The 22,303-nt window shown below is 47.1% G+C and overlaps 1 protein-coding gene across 1 annotated transcript in view; it reads left to right on the forward strand.

Moving 5' to 3' along the window:
* Positions 1-503: 503 nt before the first annotated feature.
* Positions 504-22,303, forward strand: part of CHRM4 (cholinergic receptor muscarinic 4) — an 86,143-nt gene continuing 64,343 nt past the window's right edge. Inside the window, exon 1 of the mRNA XM_053274318.1 lies at positions 504-1,140. Coding sequence (XP_053130293.1) covers positions 1,098-1,140 — 43 coding nt within the window. The 5' untranslated portion in view covers positions 504-1,097. The remainder of the gene's footprint in view (positions 1,141-22,303) is intronic.

The following is a 22,303-nucleotide window of genomic DNA, read 5'->3' on the forward strand; positions in this document are numbered from 1 at the left end:
TCCTCGCCCTCCGCCCTTGCTCGGCTGTCTCCTTCTAGCCCCGAGGCGCCGGCGCGTCCCTTCACTTCGCGCGGAGCTGTCCAGTGCTGAAACGCCCGTCGGGCACTTTGACCTCTCGGGCGGCCCGCAGAGCACCCAGGCGCCCAGCCAGAAGGCAGACGTGGGCCCCTTCCTCCAGCCTAGCAACGCAGTTTGTGTGGTTGCCTCCCCACCCGCCGCCTCCCCAAAGCACAGCGAACAGAAACGCTTCCCTGCTCCTCCAGAGTTAGCAAATTGCTGTGCACCCAGCCAGCCTTGTTTAAAGAGGGTTTAAGCAGCTTCCTGAATTTCCTCTCCAGGTCAGGCACATTAAAGCGTTCCCACTAGAGTTCGCCAATGTTTCTGCTCCAAAAGAGAGCCGACGGAGCCACCCGGCCCTGTTGAAACAGGGCTTAACCGGCCTCCTCCATCCCCTCCCCCAGGCTACGCACGTTAAAGCTTTCCCACCATCGGGGCGGAGGGGGCTCCCCACGAAGGGCTGGGTCACGGGCACCCCTCTGAGACGGAGGCCGGCCGCTGGAGACGGGGCGTATGTGGCATGGTTGGGAGGGCTGCTAGCTGGGGCAGTATCTCCGGCGGGTCCCTTGGCCTGGCCCCCTCCCCGCTCCCCGCTTTCCCCGCGGCAGCCCCAGTCCCCAGGCTGGAGAAGAAGAAAAAGTAGCGCTCGCAGCGCCCTAATGATTGGAGGAGGCGCCATTACATCATTTTTGCCTGGGCTGCCTGGCTGGTTTTCTTGCATTGGGGAGCAAAGTGTGAGCGCGCTTGTTAGTAGGAGCGGGAGGCACATCTGGGGAGGAGGGAGGGAAGGAGGGCTTCGCGCGGTCCGTTCACACGCGCACCCGCCGCCACCGGCCTCCGCCAGCACGCACGCCCTCGCCCGGAGCGGTGCTGGCCAGTCTGTGCCCAAACTCCTCTCCAGCCCCAGGTCAGAGAGGAGTCAGTTGCGGGGGCGGCGGGAAGATGCTCCAGAGAAGGTCCCGTGAAGCGGATCCCGGAGGGCGAGGACTCCTCCATCTCCTCTGAGCGGCACTTGCTGCCGAAGTGCAGGAAAACGCGCCATGGGCTTTGAGAACGCCACGGACAAGCGGTGGGGCATGTCTGGTAAGTTTCATCGCCCTCCGCGAGCGAACACGCCTTGCCTGCCTAGTACTAGGCGAGATCCGAGAGTCCCTTTGGCACTCGCCTGCGGAAGGGTCTCCTCTAGCTGGCTTTTGCCTGATTTTGCCTGATCCCCCAGGCCAAAAGACAAGCGCTGGGACTGAGAGACTGAATCTAGCTGGGGATCCAGAGACGGTCTCCTGCCTGCCTTTTCTGTGAGGTGGGAACCTCCGCCCGGAGGGGCGCCTGGGTCCACCAGCGACCTCTGCTCCAGTCTGAAGAAGGACATTCTGGGAAATGGGAAATGCGATGGGGCAGGGGCAAGGGGGAGGGTCACGTGGGGTCTAGGGGGAAGAAGCAAAAACCACTTCTGGGAGAGGGTGGGTGGGTCGCGGGAGATGATCTCAAAGAGCCGAAGTCGTCCTATGGGGGCATGTGATTTGTTTCCCCTTAGCCCCTTCCCTCCGAGCTTGTGGCGGCGCGATGATCACCAGAGAAGAAGCTTTTGCGCGGGTGCGGGTCGCCTTTGGTCAGAAGAGGGGAAGAACGAAAAGTGCTCTTTCCCCTCCCAACTTTGGCTCAATTTGTCTGCAGTGACTTTGTGGCACTTCTTTTGCTCGCTCTCCGCCCCCCCCCCCCCGCTTCTTTCCGTGGTGTGTGTGTGAGAATCTGCATAAACAAACACGGGAGGGCGGGGGGTGGAGAACCTCCAGAAACAGCTGCAGAAGGTCTTGGATGGAGACGAAGAAAGGAAGGGGAATTCGGATGCATGCCAGCATCCAGCTTCCCCTCGCCCCCGCCCTTCCCTGGCTCTGATGAACGTCCTTTGGCACCAGGGCGGGTTACTGAGGTCAGCGAACCAAATCTGCAGTAGCTTTGATTGTGGGGTGATATGAGACGGCAGGATCGGAAGGATGACAGAGGGAGACGCCAAGAGCATAGTACTCAGGGTCAGCCACCTGTTTTCACTGCAAAAGCCACACTAAAAGACTTCTGAGCAAGTGCAGAATGCAATTATTTCACAACTAGATAACCACAGTCCCCTCCATAAACGGGGGATATTCCGGCTGTGAACACATGGCTGTCAGGCAGGCTTGAGCCAGAATCGTGTATTGTGAAAGAAATTAATTATAGAGGGCAGCCTCTTCCCCACCCAGGCAATAGGGTAGTTATACTGCCCTCTTTTCACTCATCTCTTTCCTGAGAGAGAATGTGTGCCCTATGTCTGGGGAGGCTTTGGACAGGCCAGCTTTGTGACAGCTTAGGAGCACTTGACTAGGAAACTTGCCTTAGGACCAAAGGGATTTCATAGCCTGCTCTCTTGATTCTGGCTGTAAACTTTCCAGGAGCAGAATTCAGAATTATGCACATGTGGTCATTCATCTCTGTTGACTGAACCCGTGCCCTTCTGTGTCATGCCTTCCTCCTTCCTCCTTGTACTTTCAATATCCTGGAGATGTAGAAAGCTCAAGAAAAGACTGGGGCAGGGAGCACTATTTCTGAGGTTTTTGCTCCTTGCCACAGAAATATACCGAACAAAACATGGGACTGATAAGAGAGATAGCTGTAGACAAGAAATACACTGGCAGAGTGCACAAAAGTTCATGTAATGCTTATCTGTCTCAGTCCCTCTTAGGAACATAGGAAACTGCCGTCTTGGGATGCAAGAGCCAGCGTGGTATCGTGGTTAGAGTGCTGGACTAGGACTGGGGAGACTCGAGTTCAAATCCCCATTCAGCCATGATACCATCTGCGTGACTCTGGGCCAGTCACTTCTCTCTCAGCCTAACCTACTTCACAGGGTTGTTGTGAGGAGAAACTTAAGTATGTAGTACACCACTCTGGGCTCCTTGGAGGAAGAGCGGGATATAAAAATGTAAATAACAATAATAATAATCTATTGAGTCAGACCATAGGTCCATCTAGCACAGTATTGTCTACTCTACACAGATTGGCAGCGGCTTCTCCACGGTTGTAGGTAGGAGTCTCTCTCAGTTCTATCTTGGAGATGTCAGGGAGGAAACCTGGAACTTTCTGCTCTTCCCAGAGTGACTCCATCGCCTAAGGGGAATATCTTACAGTGCTCACACATCATGTCTCCCTTTCATATGCAATCAGGGCAGACCCTGCTTAGCTAATGGGACAAGTCATGCCTGCTATCACAAGACAAGTTCTCATCTTTAACCACCCTTTTGTATTCACAACAAGGCTGCATGATTATGGGTGAACTGTGGGTCTACCCCTCTGAGTGACTGTGAGTAAAAGAGGCAGAGAAAAGGTAAAGTTGCACCTGGAGTCGGTGTCGGGTGTCGACTCCTGGTGACCACAGAGCCCTGTGGCTGACTTTGGTAGAATACAGGAGAGGTTCACCATTGCCATTTCCTTCACAGTATGAGATGATGCCTTTCAGCATCTTCCTATATCACTGCTGCCTGATATAGGTGTGTCCCATAGTCTGGGAAACATACCAGTGGAGATTTGAACTGGCAACCTCTTGCTCGCTAGGCAAGTTATTTCCTTGCTGCACCATTAGGTGGCTCTAAAGGGCGTAGTTATTATTTTTGCTTACATCATTGCCATCAGTTTGCCTGAAACTTTATCAGGCTTCATAACCAAATACAAAATAAAACCAGGAGCCTGATCCACGGAGCTTACTAGATGTCTATTTCAACACTGTAGGAGCAATGTAGGGAGGAGAGGGAAAGCAAGGCTAACAGACAATGGAGAGAAAGGAGCGATGACGGAGGCAACACTAAGAAAGGATGCATGTGAGCAAAATTATTCCTAATTAATTAAAGAGCACACCATGCAAGAGAAATGACATACTGTGTCCTTTTGGAAGTGGATACAGTTCTGATGGCAAATGTGGTGTGTGTGTGCACGTGCATGTATATGTAGCATTATATGTGCCTATAATAAAATGTGTGGCATCTTTATTGGGAAGTAACTGTATGGTTGCGCCAGGATAAACTTACTGCAGAGTGATCACTGGGATACAGTATTAAAAACCTCTGTTGGTGGACTTCCAGGATAGGATTACTTTTCTGGGCGAGGGTGGGGAATGGACCACTGGCCATCCAGTCCTGCCAGTGCTCCACATTTCAAAACCAGGACGTTGACCTCCGAAGTGCCCCAGCCTGGCTTATGAGACTGACTTGCAAATGGTGAGATTTACAGCACAGTGTTTGTTTACTCTGAAGCAAGTGCCACTTTGTTCAATAGAGCTTGCTGTCTAGTAACTATGTTCAGAATTACAGCCTAAAAGCTCTAAAATGCAGGTCATGTTCCCCTTCCCTCCCCTCTTGGAAGCTTGCTTTGATTGTACCTTGCCTTTGCTTCCAAGAGACCTAGAGGCATGCTCCCCCGCTCCCCCACAAGGATCTCACCCTCCCAGCACTGATTCCCCATCTTTGAATGGTGCTCATTCATTTCCTTTGATTGTAGCTTTTGATCATGCCCATCCTTGTGGCTTTGCCCAGGAGCCCTTTCTTTCTTCTGAGATACATACTGAAGGGTGTAAAATGACTCAGAGGAGTCCTGGGTAAATAAACAAGACACAAATATAACATGATGTTCTAACCATCACAGTTCTCTCCTCTCCACGGTCATGTTTAAACAATGGCTTAATTTGGTGTAATGCTCACATTGTTCATTTCAACGGCAGCCCGTTATGAAAGTGTTGGGTTTAGTGACACGAGAGTGGGAGCTTCTTGGCCTCCTGGCATCAGAGCAGGCACCTGGCTCTCTGTTCGCTCTGCCAAAGGGATACCTTTTTACAGCGGCAAACTACTTGCATTTCAAGGATTACTTTTCCAATAAATACCAGTCCACAGAAGTCTCAAAGCAAGGAAACGAGAACAACGATGGCTATGATGTGCACAATGAATGGGCTGGTGAAAGTGGAGACCGTTCTGTGTTGGTTGGGCCAGAGAGGCAGGGGTGTCCTTAGGGCAGGGCAAGCAGGGCAAGTGCTTCGGGCCCCGCTCTTTTAACCCCCATGAACATTAACTGGACACCACCACCCCGCCATTGGCTGATTTGCCCCAGGCTCGCTCCTTGCCAGGGCTCTAAATAAAATGACACCAAAAATTGGTTGGCTCTCCCCCTTATTTATGCTGGCAACCATGAAACTGCTTCTTTCTTATCAACCCATGCTCTACTCATGCCAAAATAAGTATCCATGTGATGCTTATCTAGAAGATATTTATGTACAGTCGGGCTAATTAAAGATAAATGGAGCCTTGATTTGCTAGAAATAACCCAGATTTGAGGATGTTTGAAATAACGGTTTCTTTTAAAATGTTGCTACATGTTGAAATCAAAATTAATGGACTTTCCCCATGAATCTGCATGTGCTGAATCAGTTGTTTTTGAACTTGTGATCGTCTCGGAGACAAGGAGTTCTGAAACAGGGTTGAACCAGAATGTGTTGAAATCCAATTTATACATACTGAAGAACTGAACCATTCTTGAGGTTGGTTCAACACATGAAAATATGCTAAAGACAGCACACAAAAAGTGCAGCAGCCAATACAATGCTGCCCAGAGTAGTCACCTAGTGGTACAGAGCATATCTATGCAGCACATACTGGTTTTATACTAGTTTGATTATCTGGATTCTCACAGAGAACCCTGGGGACTAGGTGAGGTAGTTGATAAGTTTATCTTAGATATCCCTAGCCTCACTCACAGAACTACAGTTCCCAAGATATTTTGGGAAGAGGGAATAAGACTATTAAACGAACAAACCTGTAGGGCACCTATGTCCATAGCTTACAAGATCAACACAGCTCATGTGAGTTTCAAGAACAAAGAGGAGGCTCATGTTTCCTGAGAACTAGCCCATGGATACAAGTTCCTGCTTTGCACAACTTTGCCCTTTCTCAGAGCAGATGGGAAACCCAAACTCTAGGATAACTGAAACATGTTCATTGTCAAAGAGAGACCCATTGACAAGGAAAGCAACACCAGTTCCAGAATAACTTCATGCCCCATTCCACAAACAGCTGCAAAGCATCAACAGTATATGGTACAAATTCACTGAGAAATTGTCTTAGTTTTAGACCATTTTGTTGGATATTTAAATATATATATGAAACTTATGCCAGCAGCAGAATGGGGACAATTATTCCAGAAAGGAAGGAAGGAAGGAAGGAAGGAAGGAAGGAAGGAAGGAAGGAAGGAAGGAAGGAAGGAAGAGATTGACTCAAGTGCTAAGTTTAAGGGTAGGATCACAAGTTTGAAGTTAAGCATGTGCAATCTGGACTGAAATAAGGCCCACAAAAATAAGTTTGGCATGCTATCCTTTAGGATTTCAGTAGTATTTAGGAGAAGCATTGATCAAGAACATGCTATGTCACATAAATGAGTTCATGATATTACTTGAGTTCATGATATAACTGTTCCTGGCATTGGCTTTCCTTGTCAGATTTACAGCACAATATAAACAGATAGAAGAGAGAGAGAGAGAGAGAGAGAGAGAGAGAGAGAGAGTTACAGTCTGATCTTGAGTGAATTTAACATTGAAAGGGTTTGATGTATGGGATGCAGTTGGTGGAGTGGAGACTGGCTGCTTGAAAATTGGTATTAATATGGGTTTCCTTAATGGGTTTCCTTGATTTAGACATATACTGACCTCAGTGGACGAGTGTGATTTTCTTTTAGTGCAATTCCTTTTTAATTCAAAGAAAGAAGATTCATCACTGATGTGATCCAATTACTGTGGGCATAGCAGAAAAGGCAATATTTTCGTGCTAAAACATGCCCCTTGTGCGATGCTATTAATCTACTCAGTTAAGATATCTGAGGGTCTAGAGACTTACAAATGTCATTGAAGAGAATGGGATGGGCTAGTTCTTGCTTGCAGTTAGTTTCCTGGCAGTGCTGGGTTCAAAGCTAGCAGACGATGTTTAGATTACTCCTCAAAGAGTTTTGTGTGGGTGTGATTCGAGTGCATCCCCACTTTTCACGCACATGAAAGATGCTCACATGCACAGCAGTGTGGATGAAGGCAGTTTTCTTTGTACACGAGAATAACAGGATGAGGCGAGTCTCATGATCAGTGATACTCGCCTGAATAGGGTTAGCGGGGAGAGCAGGCTTAGCCCACTCTCCCCGCAGACGAGCATGCCGGCAGCCCTGGGCGGCTGGATCGGCCGCCCACATGACTGCCAGCTCCATCACAAAGCCGGCGGGGGCTGCGGGGATCGGGGGCCGCGCGACCCCCAGAAGTTCCAGGATGCCCCATGTAAGTGCGCGGGGCATCCTGAAGAGACCCTCAGGCCTGGGAGGCTTGTTTCAGCCTCCCGGCAGGGGTCTCCTCATGTCTTGCTGCGGCGCAGAGCCATGCCGTGGCCATACACGCTCAGAAAGACGAGGTTAAAAGGAGCACTCATTCCGCTAACCTGGGCTAAGGGGAGGGGTGCTTTGGGAGGTTTGCTGCCAGGAGCCACGCAGCTCCCGTGGCAGCAGACGATCGGCAAAAAGCGGGCGAGGCTCCCTTAGCCCGCTTTTTGCCAATCGTGAGAACCTCCTTGCTGTTTTACATGCTACTGAAAAATAGCCATCTTAGACCAGTCTGAAAACTAGGGCCTTATTATCAGGCTTTTGTTATCTAGTGTTGCTATATGTTTCAGCTGGACATCCACAAGCATCTCTTCAGTTCAGTTTTATTTCGGTCTCTGACACAAGCATCTCTTAATGCAGGACTTCTCACACGTGTCCCCAGATGTTCTTGGACTCCAGCTCCCATCATCCCTAGCAGGGGCATAGCAAGGTTGGAGTGGGCCCAGAGACAAGATTTTAAAATCCCACCCCCCACTGAAGCTCAGCTCATGAAGTAAAGAAATCTTAAATGAGGCTGAATAGTGGTAACAAAAAGCATAGTAAAATTTAGTCTCTCTCTCTCTCTCCCCCTCTTCCGCTTCCTCTCCCTCTCCTATGTGCCACAATAGAACATCATCTGAAATTATTTTTTTAAAGGTTTTGTAAATTGTGGACGATGCAAGTCATTTAATGGTACTAGAGAAAGACCTGCTGTTCTGGTAGCTCCAGCTCTTAACACTCACATCAATTTCGGAGGGTGAATACAACTGCAGGAAGCCCAGGTGGGTGTGCAGCTGGGGGAGTCAGTCATATGACTTGCCTCTGGGGGGCCCCCCAAGGCAGTGGGCCCCCAGACAACTGTCTCCCCATGCCCTGTTATAGTTACGCCCCTGATCCCTAGCCACCATGGCCTTCATTATGGAAAGCTAGCATTGTCATCAGCAGCCTGGTAGATAGCTAATGGGGATCTGGAGGCTATAACTTGAAAAAGGGCAATTGTAAGGAAATAGTTAATAGTTGTGGTGCCCCATCTTCCCAGGCCATACCAGGATGTTGCATGGCCTCAGCTGGCTGAGTTAGTGTTATGGCAAGAGCGGCAACCAGATGTAGCATGGCACTGCTGCACAAAGCAGTTATTCCCTACAGATGTGTGTGGAGAGGGGCACAGCAGGATCACGACTGGAGATCTTAATTCCTGAGCATGACATCCCAGAGGCATTTCGGCTACCATGTACCCAGCTGCTTCAGTGCCCCCTATGAACTAATACTTAGCATTAATCTGCTCTAATGGGATTGCCGCAGACAGACAGTGTAGCGGAACAGACTTGCTTCTTAAATGATGACGCTGTACCTATGTTAGCACAAATCATTCTGAGCAGTCACATCTCCTTCTTCCCTTAGGATTGTTTCCTGGGGTATCCAGGAGGAAACTTTTAACAGCTTATTTCCAGTGAATAGAAAATGACTGGATACTGAAAATTTCTATAACCAAATAACAGAATTTTCCATCATTGGCTTAAAACACACACACAACAAAACCATTATCAGACACTTCCTGCAGGCTAGGATTCCCAAGGTCTAACTACAATGACACCCAGAATTTTATCAGCCGTGCACATTTGTGACCCACCAGACTAAACGTCGTCTGCAAGCCATACATGAGAAGCCTCTCAGGGGCTTGATGACTCTCCTGCTAGGGAAGCTGGATGGGAGGGGCTGCCCTTTCATGAGGCAAGGTGAGGCAGTCACCGGAGGGGGCAGATGACTAGGGCACCAGAAGGGCAGCAAAATGACCCCCTACCAACATCAGAGCTGCTCTTTGGGACCCCTCTGACCCTTGCAAGCCTTGCAAGGAACACCTCTTCTCACACTCACAGGGAATCCCAGACGTTGTTGACTACAACTCCCAGCATCCCCAGTTGCAGTGGGCTTTGGCTGAGGATGCTGGGAGTTGTAGTCAACAACATCTGGGATTCCTTGTTATAGGGAACACTGCTCACACTCCCTCCAAAGCTCACAAGAAGCACAAGGGGGGAAGAGGAGGTTGCTGACAACCTTCCCTTCTCCTCACTCCCCTGTGCTCTTTTCAAAGCTGGCCAAGGTTGGTTTTGAAAGCATGTGGGCCCCCACCAGTGGCATGGGGCAAGGCAGCAGGTGGTACCTCGCCTCAGGCACCAGAAGCCCTTAGGCTGCCCCTGCTGAATGGGCTTGTGTCTACAACTGTCAGGCCCCAACACATGGCTGGTGGGCTGCGTTTAGCTTGATGGGTCACAAATGCTGCAAGTCTCATTTGCATAAATATTTATACATTCAGAGGATATTAAACAATCAGTTTCACAACAGCCTTGTAAGGTATTAGAGAACTGAAAAGCAGTTGCTTCTTCCTTAGGGGTTCGCCCCAAATGATTTTGAATTTATTCCAAGGATGCACTTTAAAAACACTACCAATATTTCCAGAAACATTTTTGCTTCTGCTCTGTAATGGGCATGTCCAGGTACAAGCTGAAATACTGCAGTGTTGTGTATCTAATTAGTCCATGCTTTAATTTGTTGCCAGTCCCGCTACATCCATTCCTCATCCTTGTCCCATACGCAGTGCTTCTCAGCAGTCATGATGCATTCAGCCGGATGGCTCCATGATCATTTAATTGACCAGGGTTGTTCCTGTCCACACTGCTTCCCTCATCATGTCTTTGTACTTGCTCCTCTGCATATGTTTTCAATAATATTTTGGCTGGTCCTGCAAGCAGGCGCTGGGTTTTTCAAATCACTTTGGCTCTTGCTTGTGATTCTGGGCCAGGAAATGTGTGGCAAGTGTCCCTTGCCCATTTCATGGTTCTTTGCCAGCAGGCTTTGATGCCAAACAGGGAGGGTGAAGCTTGTACCAGAGAGAAGATGGAAATGTAGTGCAAAGACAACTATCCAGCAGGGCCAGATCTTCCTCCCAGGGAAGATTTGCCTTTCCTGACATGATGCAGGGCTGGAGATCTTTTAGCAACTGGCAAATGGGCTACAGTTTTCATGCAGATACATCCATAGGCACCATCTGCACATTTTAACACATAGACATTACACCTTCTCTGACTCCTGGTCAATGTGTGAATTAAAATAACCATGATTTTCACTGACCCAAAATTGCCAATTGTTTAATCAGATGAACTCTCTAGAAAGCAAATATTTGTTTGTTTGTTTGTAGACCACCCCAAACTTCCATCTCTGGGCAGTTTAGAGCAACATAAAACAAATTAAAATGAAAACCTTAAAACAATTTAAAACCACAGTCCAATTTAAAAGCTTGGGTGAAAAAAAATGAGTGTTTAAGATATTTTTTAAAAGTTGTCAGTGATAGGGTTATTCCAGCAAGGAGTTCATTCCAGAGCAGCAACAGAGAAGGCCTGCACATCAGCACCAGCGATGTTGGGAAATGTAGTGAGGAAGTCCTGGGAGCACAATTTGGACTACTAAGTAGCAGATTGAAGTCCAGGACCCCCATGGTAGTGTTCTCTGAAGTGCTACCTGTTCTACATGCAGGGCCAGCAAGACAGACGGAGCTGAGGGGTCTCAATGCATGGATGAGACAGTGGTGCCGGGAGGAGGGGTTTAGATTTGTTAGGCACTAGGATACATTTGGGGGCAAGCAAAGCTTGTACAAAAGGGACAGGCTCCACTTGAATCACAATGGAACCAGACTGCTGGTGCTTAAAATCAAAAAGGTCACAGAGCAGCTTTAAAAATGACACCTGGGGGGTTGCCGACAGGAACTGGGCGGTATCTGGTTTGGCAAGCAAAATCCCCTAAGGTGCAAGGGTGCAAATGTTTCAAATAAAGCAGAAGGGGACAGAGTAGAACAGACAAAAACAAATGACAGCATGTCAAAAGGATCAAGTGACAATAAGGGAGATAGCACACGCCAACTCCAGGTAAGAAACGTGGCGTATAGGTGTTTATATACCAATGCCAGAAGCCTCAGAGCCAGGATGGGTAAGACGGAGTGCTTGGTTGTTATTGAAGATATAGTGGGCATAGCAGAAACTTGGTGGAATGGTGAAGATCAGTGGGGCACTATTATTCCTGGATACAAACTCTACAGAAAGGACAGGGAGGTGAGGACTGGGGATGCAGTAGCACTGTATATTAAAGAAGGGATATAATCCAACAAGCTAGAAAATCTAGGAGGACCGTAGTCCTCCACAGAATCATTATGTGTGACAATCCGAGGACTAAAAGGAAATGTGTTACTATGGCTGTGCTAACACCCTCCAGATCAAAACCCTGAGAGTGGCCTGGAGTTGGAGCAGCAAACTAGAGAAGCATCAAAGAGAGACAGAGCTGTAATAATGGGTGACTTTAATTACCCTCACATAGACTGGGCAAATTCACAATTGTGTATTGAAAGAGAGACCAAGTTTCTAGACATGCTAAAGGACTGTGCCTTAAAACAGATGGCTGCAGAACTGACCAGAGAGAGGGTGGCCTTGGATTTAATCCTGAGTAGTGACCAAGACCTGGTGAGAGATGTCAGAGTTGTAGAACCATTGGAGAACAGCGACCATAGTGTGGTCCAATTCAGCTTAATATGAGTGGAGCATTGCCAAGGAAGTCTAACACAGATGCGTAGGACTTCAGAAGAGGAAACTTCTAAAAAATGAGGGGACTGGTAAAAAGGAAGCTGAGAAGGAAAGTCAGGAGACTCAAATCACTCCAGAAAGCATGGCACTTATTGAAAACCACAATAATACAAGATCAGTTTGAATGTATACCAAGCAGAAGCGCTCTTATCCCTGGACCTTGGGGCCCTGGTCCGTGGCCTCCATGGTCTGAGGGGCCACCAAATGTCTGGGGGGGGGGCTCCAAATGTCCCCCTGCCACCACCCCATGCCTGCCCTGCTGCTGCCTCACTGCGCCGAACCACCGATCTTTTCGATAATTTTAGCCACCATGTGCGCGGACAGGGGATGGGTGGTGGTGAGCTGAGTAGGCCTCCCCACCCTGTGATGGCAGCAGCAACGGTGGGCAAAGTGGCCACTGGGCTTGTCCATCTGGCCCAGGAGCCCTTGAGAACTGCGAGGTGCTCCAGAGTGCCTGCGCAGTTGGAATAGATTGTCTCAAGCCCGTGGCATCACGGGCTTGCAACAATCTATTTCAACTGCGCAGGCGTGCTGGAGTGTCTTGCAGTTCTCAAGGGCTGTGGGCTGGACAGACAGGCCCAGTGGCTGTTCCGCCCGCCACTGCCACCACAGTGGGGGAGAGGCCTATTCGGCTCACCCCCACCCCCTGGCTGCACACATGGTGGTTAAAATTATCAAATAGATGGGTGGTACCACATGGCAGGGCAGTGGAGAGGCCCCCTCAAGCAGTTTTGGGTTTTTTTTATGAGGGGGGCCTTGCAGCAGGGGCAGACCGGGCACCAAAATCACCTAGGTGCCCCACTGATACCAAGAAGGAAAAAAAGGTACTACCAAGTTCAGGAAGACACCAGCAAGGCTAACAAGTAGAGTCAGGGAAGGTATAAAAGGGAAGAAGATTTCCTTCAGAAAATGGAAGTTCTGCCCAAATGAAGAGAACAGAAAGGAACATAAATTCTGGCAAAGGGAATGCAAGGAGACAATAAGGGATGCAAAAAGAGAGTTTGAGGAGCATATCGCTAGAAATGTCAAGGGAATAACGAAAATTTATTTAAATATATCAGAAGCAGAAAACATGCTAGGGAGGTGGTTGGACCCTTAGATGATGAAGTTGTGAAAGGGATTATTAAGGAAGATAAGGAGATTGCAGAAAAGCTGAGTTCTTTGCATCTGTCTTCACAGTGGAGGATACTGATCATATACCATCTCTAGAATTGAAGTTCTCGGCTTTGAGGTGGAAGAACTGGGGCAATTTGCGGTGATGAGAGAGGATGTTCTAAACTGTCTTGAAAACCTAAAAAATAACAAATCACCAGGGCCAGATGGCACCCACTCAAGAGTTCTGAAGGAACTCAAATATGAAATTGCTGATCTCCTAGCAAAAATATGTAACTTGTCCCTACAATCAGACTGTACCTGAGGACTGAAAAGTAGCTAATGTAACTGATTTTCAGAAAGGGATCCAGGGGTTAACCAGGAAATTGCAGGCTGGTTAACTTCTGTGCTGGGTAAATTGATGAAAAGCATACTTGATTGATTGATTGATTGATTGATTGATTGATTGATTGAAACTTCTTATATATTGCCTCCTCCAAAGACTTTAGGCGGTGAACAACAGAAGTACTAACAACAACCAATTGAAAATATATATATATTAAAGAGCAAATGCCTGGCGAAACAGGTGTGTCTTAAGAAGGGCCTTAAAAGCAGCCTGGGGGGTGGGGGGTAAACGAATCGGGGGGGGGAGTGTTCCAAAGAAGAGGGGCGGCCACAGAGAAGGCCCTCCTACGAACCCAGGCACCACACACTGCTCTAGGGCCTGGGATACTAAGGAGGGCCAGCTGAGAAGACACTTAAGGGCAAATTTGTTAAACATATAGACAAATGGGCCTTGCTGAAGGAGAACCAGCATGGCTTCTGCAAGGGTAAATCTTGCCTCACTAACCTTTTGGAGTTCTTTGGGTGTGTCAACAGGCATGTGGATAATGATGATCCAGTTGACATAGTATACTAAGTTCTCCGCCAAAGGCTTAGCAGTCATGGGATCAGGGGACAGTTCAATTGTGGACTGGTAACTGGTTGAAGGACAGGAAACAAAGGGTAGGAATAAATGGTCAGTTTTCACAATGGAGGGAAGAAAGAAGTGGGATCCCCCAAGAATCTGTACTGGGACCAGTGCTCTTTAAGTTGTTCATAAATATTCTAGACGTTGGGGTAACTAGCGAAGTGGCCAAATGTGCAGATGTCATTAAACTATTTAGGGTGGTAAAATCCAAAACAGATTGTGAGGAGCTCCAAAAGGATCTCCCCAAACTGGGTAAGTGGGTGACAAAATGAAAAATGTGGTTCAGTATAAGCAAGTGTAAAGTGATGAATATTGGGACAAAAAACACCAACTTAACATATACACTGATGGAGTCTGAGCTGTCGATGACTGACCAGAAGAGAGTTCTTGGGGTTGTGGTGGATTGAAAGTCTCTGTTTAGTGTGTGGCGACTGTGTAAAAGGCAAGTTCCATGCTAGGGATCATTAGGAAGGGGATTGAAAATAAAAATGCTATAATGCCCTTATACAAATCTATGGTGCGGCCACATTCGGAGTACTGCATGCAGTTCTGTCACCGCATCTTAAAGAGGACATTATAGAACTGGAAAAGGTGCAGAAGAGGGCAACCAAGATGATTGGTCATCATCCATCAGGTGTGTGGAGCATCTTCCTTATGAGGCAAGGCTACAGCATATGAGGCTTTTTAGTTTGGAAAAAGGTGACAACAGAGAGACATGATAGAGATGTATAAAATTATGCATGGAGTAGAGAGAGTGGATAAAGAGAATTTTCTCCCTCTCACACACAACACTAGAATCAGGGGGTCATTTCGTGAAACTGAAGGCCAGGAATTTCAGGATCAACAAAAGGAAGTACTTCTTCACACAGCATGTGATTAATCTTTGGAATTCGCTGCCATGGGATGTGGTGATGGCCACTAGCTTGGACTTGAATGGCTTTAAAAGGGGCTTAGACAAATTCATGGAGGTCAGGTCTATCAATAGCTACTAGACTGGTGGCTACTTGCACTCCAGTTGTCTACCTTGCTTCTTCAGCCCTTGTAGTTCTTCCATATGCCAAGGGGCCAATTTTGAAGAGGACACTTAGGAGCGATCATGTCTTCTGCTCTAGTGAGTTTGCTGTTCCAGTTCTCCACCAGGGCATCAACAGAACACCGGTAGAGCCAATATTAAATCCTTCCAAGGCTTCTTGGTTATTGGATCCAATAACCTTTTCAGGTGGACCATCCTAATAGGCCCCTCACCCCTGTGGAGGCAGGACATGGTTGTGAATCTAACCTTAAATAGATGGTAGTCCATCCATGACACTGGGGAAATCACCGGAGTTCCTACCCACAGAACACCAGCCTGAGCAGAGTAAAAGACCAGATCAAGCATGTGGCCAGCAATATGGATGATATAGACTCCAAGCATGCTGTAGTGTTTGGGGTTAGATATAAGAGGAATGTCCAAAGGTCAACACATACTTACCAGAACAGTGGTGCTGCTTTCTCCATGCCTGGATCTCTTATTGCTCCTATACCCATGGCTGGAAGTTCCTGTGTAAAGTACTTACCTCATATGTTTCTGTGATTCCAATATGCCTTGGATGGCATGGGAGCTAACCACAGGGCAGCCATGCCATTCTAGTAGAGTATTAATGGGTCCTGACATTCATTTTGTGAAGCAAAATTAACTTAATTACTTCTGAAGAGTCAGGCCATCTGTTGATTATTGTCAACAATGACTAGCAGGTAGGCAGCTTTCCAGAACTCAGAACTAGCCTTGCTACTCCTACCTGTCATATCTTAACTTGGCACATTGGGAAACTGAACTCCAAGCCTCTTTCCCCCACCATGCAAAGCATGTGTTCTACTGAGTAGGTACAGACCTGGCCTTTTCTTCATTTATTGAATCTTCACATTTAAAAATAGAAAACACACTGCTAACTATTATAGGCTCAAGAATGCTTGCTAATGGAACGCTTGGAAACAGATGGTGGTAGCAATGTGCATGTCTTTTTCTATATTATCTGCCCTATTCTTTCCTACATTTTCCCTACTTTACTTAGCTTGGACTGAATTATTTTAATAACATAGCCATTGGAAGTCTACATCAACATCTTCCAATGTAAAATGGAAGTGGTCTGGGGCAGGAATTCTCCGACTTGGATCCTCAGATGTTGCTGAAGTCCATTATGACTGGGGATGATTAAAGTTGTAGTCCAACAACATTTGGGGACCCAAGTTTGGGAACCCCCGGTCTGCGGTCTACACAGTGCTTACAGTCTTGTGATGAGGCAGATCCTTTTGGAACTCTGAGCATGGATGGATATTGAACGTGATGATCTTGGGACAAAATAAACTTCAGACCATTGGGTTTTGGTATAAAGCAAAACACTAGGGGTGTGTACGAACCAGAAGTCGCAGTCCAGTTCAAATTCAAATCAAATTCTAACCAAACCAAATATCCCTGAACCAGTTCAGTTGAACTGACCAGCTGGTCTGGCCCATGTGACCGAACTGGTTTGGCGGTTTGGCTATACTTGTAAAGGGGTGGAGGGATCTACAAGGGGATGGCAGTGAGAAAAGTAATGTAAAGTTCTTACTGGCCAGCTCAAATGTCTCTATGTGAGGAGGTGCCACTGCTCACCTCCCTGGCACTGTCCGATCCCTGTGTGGCAATCCCTGTTTACCAAGCCACCCATGAGTCTCACATAGAGGCATTTTAGCTTAAGGTCCAACCTGTCAATTGAATCAGCTTAAGGTTTTACATGCGAAAGGACCCAGATTTACATTTAAGGAGGAGAAAGAAGGGAGCGAGGAGATTTAAAAGGGATAGGCGGTTAATTCTACTGGTCCTGATCCATTAGTGCATCGGATGCACTTGCATGTTGGAGTGTGCAGGTAGATTTCCTCACAGAGGTAAAACAGGCTTGCAACCTCCATCTTGGATACCTGAGCTCACAGGATTGTGAACTCTGCACATGCCCATATTTAGCAAACTATGCAATATTAGTCACTTGGCACAAGTAAATATGGAGCAATACTGCCCAAGGTCAGATGAACAAACTTCTATAGGGAGACCCCCGTGTCCTCTCTTGCAAAAAGGAGGAAGCTAGCAAGTAGACCTGGGCCAAAGAGACCTTCACAAGAGAAATAGCTGACTCCCTTCACAATAGGATTAGCCTCGCTAATCACTACTACAACTACCCAGATAAGCATGGCACACCCCCTAGGCTGGAATAGAAGAAGCAAGTGGCACAACATGACCACTCACGGGCTAGGGAACCAGGATAGTGTTTGGTTCCAGGTCCAGGGAGTTCTTTTCACCAGGGTCCTTTTCTGAGTTCTCTTTTGTGTTTTCCCTCCTCCTTCTTCTTCTGTTTTCCCTCCTGACCATGTGCTTGGGTCAGGAGTACAAAGAGGCAAGATCATGCCCTGGGCAATACACAAGCCATGACTGCATTGGCTGAAACTCCCGTGTAACAAAGAAGTTCATATTTGTATGAACCAATCAATTGGGTCTGATCTTTAAGAAACAAAAGATGGAATGGCTGGTCAAGAGGTTTATGTGGAGTACTGAATAGGTGAACTCAAAAGCTTTATCTGAGACAGGGACATCTCTTCCAGGGAGAGAGAGAGGTTTTCTTCTACCCTACCCTAAGGACCCTACCTCTGGATCCTAACCAGTTTGCTGTGATAAGAAACTGGGGATGTGCCATGCTTATCTGGGTAGTTGTAGTAGTGATTAGCGAGGCTAATCCTATTGTGAAGGGAGTCAGCTATTTCTCTTGTGAAGGTCTCTTTGGCCCAGGTCTACTTGCTAGCTTCCTCCTTTTTGCAAGAGAGGACACGGGGGTCTCCCTATAGAAGTTTGTTCATCTGACCTTGGGCAGTATTGCTCCATATTTACTTGTGCCAAGTGACTAATATTGCATAGTTTGCTAAATATGGGCATGTGCAGAGTTCACAATCCTGTGAGCTCAGGTATCCAAGATGGAGGTTGCAAGCCTGCAACTCCAAATCACGTAAAGGGGTGCCGTTTGCAGCCCTGTTCTGGTAACAGCTCTTATTATGTTCCGTAACTTGGAGGATGTGCTTAATTTCTGATATGAAAGATACCAGGGATCAAGCTTCATGCTCTCTGCTCTCAGGGACGAGAGCAGGGGGGAGCTTGTACAAATTACTGGGGCCCAGGGGTTGGAGGGGGGCCCGGCCAGAGTGTGTTGTTGAGAGGCGCTCTTGTCTTCTTACCGCCGGGATGCCTCTGAACGGTTCCCTCCCTCCCTCCCTCCTCCATGAATGATCAATGAATGACTGGGCTGAGTGAGACAGACGAGGGTGGCAGGCCTGCCCTGTGATGTCCTGGCTGCATGCACATAGGTGCCTGAGTGCTGGCTGCTGGCAGAGGCGGGGGCAGTTGCCTGGCTGCGCACACGACCCAGCCCCTCTCTTGATGCCTCATGTTTATTGGGACTTGATGCCATTAGAATATAGAGCTGGGTGCTTTCCCAAAGTGTTCAAAGTGCTTCAACATTTTCTCAGCGATCCTAACAATCCTGTAAGGTCAGTATTGTCCCCATATAACAGATGCGGGGGGGAGGGGGCGGGCACTCGGCTGAAAGAAAGCAGCTCACCAAAGGCTTACCAATGAGTTTGAAATTGTGGCTGGGCTGAGAGTTCAACTCTCTGGACTTCTGGCTCATAGTTCAAGTTCTGAACCACTACGCTAGAGCTCAAATGTAAGGGAGTTGTACAAGGTGCAGCAAAGAGGTTACATTTCAGAGCAAGAATTTCATTTCTTAATACCTGGTTCTTCTAGAAACAAAATTTTAGGACTATGTATTATTGTGGATTGCTTTATTTCTCCTCCCTTTCACTCTAATAGGCTTTGTACATCATCCAAATCCTTGTAGATGTTTGGATCCTTAATTTTATTTCCCTTTCTTTGCACTTTGCTATTTCATTTATGAATTGTATGGTAGACTGCTGATTTACAAGTTAATATGTTTTACTGTTTTATATGTTTACTCATTTATTACCTGCTATTTCAACTCAGTTTCCTTGGTTGATATCCCTTCTCCCTTCAGCTTTTCTGTAGCTGGAGACATCTTTAAAACTGAATAAATATAGTTATAGGCTAGGTAAGAGCTCATAGGAACATAGGAAGCTGCCATAGAAGGGTGTAGTATTGTGTAGACAATACTAGCTCAGTATTGTCTGCACAGGCAGGCAGCGGCTTCTCCAAGGGTGCAGACAGGAATCTCTCTCAGCTCTATCTTGGAGATGCCAGGGAGGGAACTTGGAACATTCTGGTGCTCTTCCCAGACCGGCTCCATCCCCTGAGGGGAAGATCTTACAGTGCTTACACATCATCTCCCATTCATATGCAACCAGGGTAGACTCTGCTTAGGTAAGGGGACAAGTCATGCTTGCTACCCCAAGACCAGCATCTTGGCCATCTCTTTATTAGGCAGAATGCCTAATAAGGTCTTGCTGCTTGCAAGATGACTATAGCCACCTCTACCTGAGGAGTTGATGTATGCATGTAAAAGAGAACAAAAGAACTGTCTGAGCAGGTTTCAGATAATACCTCCCAGGCCATGCAATTTAAAGGAGGTGGTGCTGAGTGTGTGTCTGTCATGACCACTAAGTCCTGATGCCCTGATAGCCTGTCCCTGCTCTATACATGGTTCAAATACTAGTTTAAACTAATATTTGAGTGTAGAACTGCCATTCAGACAAACAGCCCCCACATGCCACAAAGGGATAGAAGGCAGAGAGGTGGTACAGGCAACCCCAGCCTACAGTTTGTAAAACCAAATTGTCATCTGACAAACCATGAAATATGGGCAGGTGCCAAACGAGGATCTCATGTCAAAATTATTAAAATGTTCTTTAAGAATAAATGTTTTGTTTTCCTATTCCATGTTTCATTTGTATACCAGGCAGGGCATATTTGTTCTTGTTTTGCACATCGATACAACTCCCGTAGAAAGATTTATAGCTGCTCTGCCCTTGCTGGGGGCCCCCCCAAATTCTTTTCACCAGGGCCCAAACCAGCTTTCGGCAGCCCTGTCTGCTCTGGAAACCCTGATAACTCTAGAGGTGTCCAAAGGCAATTGTTTCACCCCTGATTAACATATTCTAGTGCTGAACACCGATATTAAAAACAAGTTATATAACTACGAATATTTCTATACCACTTTTCAACAAAAGTTCTCAAAACTGTTTACACAGAACAAGAAAGAGGAATAAACAAGACAGTTCCCTGTCCCCAAAGGGCTCACAGTCTAAAAAGAAACATAAGGTAGACCCCAGCAACCGTCACTGGAGAGATATGCTCTGCTGGGGTTGGACAGGGCCACTTGCTCACCCTGCTAAACAAGAGAATCTCTGCTTTAAAAGGTGCCTCTTTGCTCCATTAGCAGGGGTCAAATTAGCTTTGAGCTCCTAAGAGAGGAGAGCTACTTGTTCCCTTAGCTAAGCAGGGTCTGCCCTGGTTGAATATGAATGGGAGACGTGATGTGTGAGCACTGTAAGATATTCCCCCCAGGGGATGGAGCTGCTCTGGGAAGAGCATCTAGGTTTCAAGTTCCCTCCCTGGCATCTCCAAGATAGGGCTGAGAGAGATTCCTGCCTGCAACCTTGGAGAAGCCGCTGCCTGCCTGTGAAGACAATACTGAGCTAGATAGACCGGTGGTCTGACTCAGTATATGGCAGTTTCCTATGTTCCTATATACGGTGATCCCTGATTCCAATCAAGCCCCACTTGATGGGGCAGAAGGCCTGTCTGCTTTTCTGGCCACCAGCAGTGTAGATTAGTAGCACTCGCACCCACTCTCCTGTCTGTAATTGCTGCCTCCAAACGGAGGGTGGGGGAAACCCTCTTGTGAAGATGTTTGCAGCATTCCTGGAGCACCTGTATTTGGCAGCCTCTTGCAGGACCTTCTGTAGCTGTGCTGAGGGCTCTGTCAGCTGTGAAGGCAGCAAGCTTTTCATCTGCAGGAATTATGCAGATGAACTGGGCTGGGGAGCCTTTACTGCTACCTAGCAAGAAGGCACTTGTCTAGTACTGAAGAGGCCTTACATGCTTGGTGTATATCAACACATGTGCTGCTTAGTCTCCAGTCCTAGTTCAGGGCTGTCAGCTGCATTGCTGCAATCAACATAATCAGGAAGCAATTGTAACTTTAATAAGAACTGGCTTTTTGTAAAGCATCTCGTTAACCCGTCTGGCTTGATTTTCAAACGATAAAAAATATGCTGAAATCTAAAAAGAGTGCCTAAATAGAAAACAAATCAAGAGAAGATGGGACTCCTTTAAATGCCACAGACCATAATCCTATGCACACTTACTTGGGAGAAAGACCTATTGGATTCAACAGGGCCATTCTCTAAAGAGCAGGTAATATCACCTGCAGGTTGTTTGAAATTCAGATATGTAAAAAAAAAACCACAATTAGATTGTTGCCAGTGACTTTGGTGGGATGGTGCTTGTATCTTGTACCTTAGTTGTTTTGCATTTCTATGAACGCAGACAAACTAGCAGTATGTATTGGTAGCTGAGTAGCAACATCTGTGTTAAGAATGCTGATGTTGCCTGGGCATTTCTGTGCTAGCATGAACAAAGGTAGGGAGCAGCAGAGTGATTTAATTGCTTGCGGGGGGGGAATATTTCCCTTTCTCCCCCCAAATCTACCAAACTCTTAGGACTTACTGCACAGTGGCCATTGCCAGCTTTATGGTTCTTTTCAGTGGAACAGCCTGCAGGTGCATTCATCAGTTATAAGCTTATAACACAAAGAGAACAGGAACCAATACAAGAAGACCCAGTTGGGCAGTGGGGAATAATATGAGCACAGGTCTCCTTGGTCCTAGTCTAACACTCAAACCTCAGCACCACACAACCTTTTCACAACCTGAAAAGGATTCTATTAAAAACACATTAAGAGGAAAGGCAAAGTCACACACTGCATTATTTTATTTTATTTTATTTTATTTTATTTATTCGATTTCTATACCGCCCTTCCAAAAATGGCTCAGGGCGGTTTATACAGAGAAATAATAAATAAATAAGATGGACCCCTTCCTCCAAAGGGCTCACAGTCTAAAAAGAAACATAGGCTAGACACCAGCAACAGTCACTGGAGGTACTGTGCTGGGGGTG

Source organism: Hemicordylus capensis, chromosome 1 (assembly GCF_027244095.1).
Source record: "Hemicordylus capensis ecotype Gifberg chromosome 1, rHemCap1.1.pri, whole genome shotgun sequence".
Classification (NCBI taxonomy): domain Eukaryota; kingdom Metazoa; phylum Chordata; class Lepidosauria; order Squamata; family Cordylidae; genus Hemicordylus; species Hemicordylus capensis.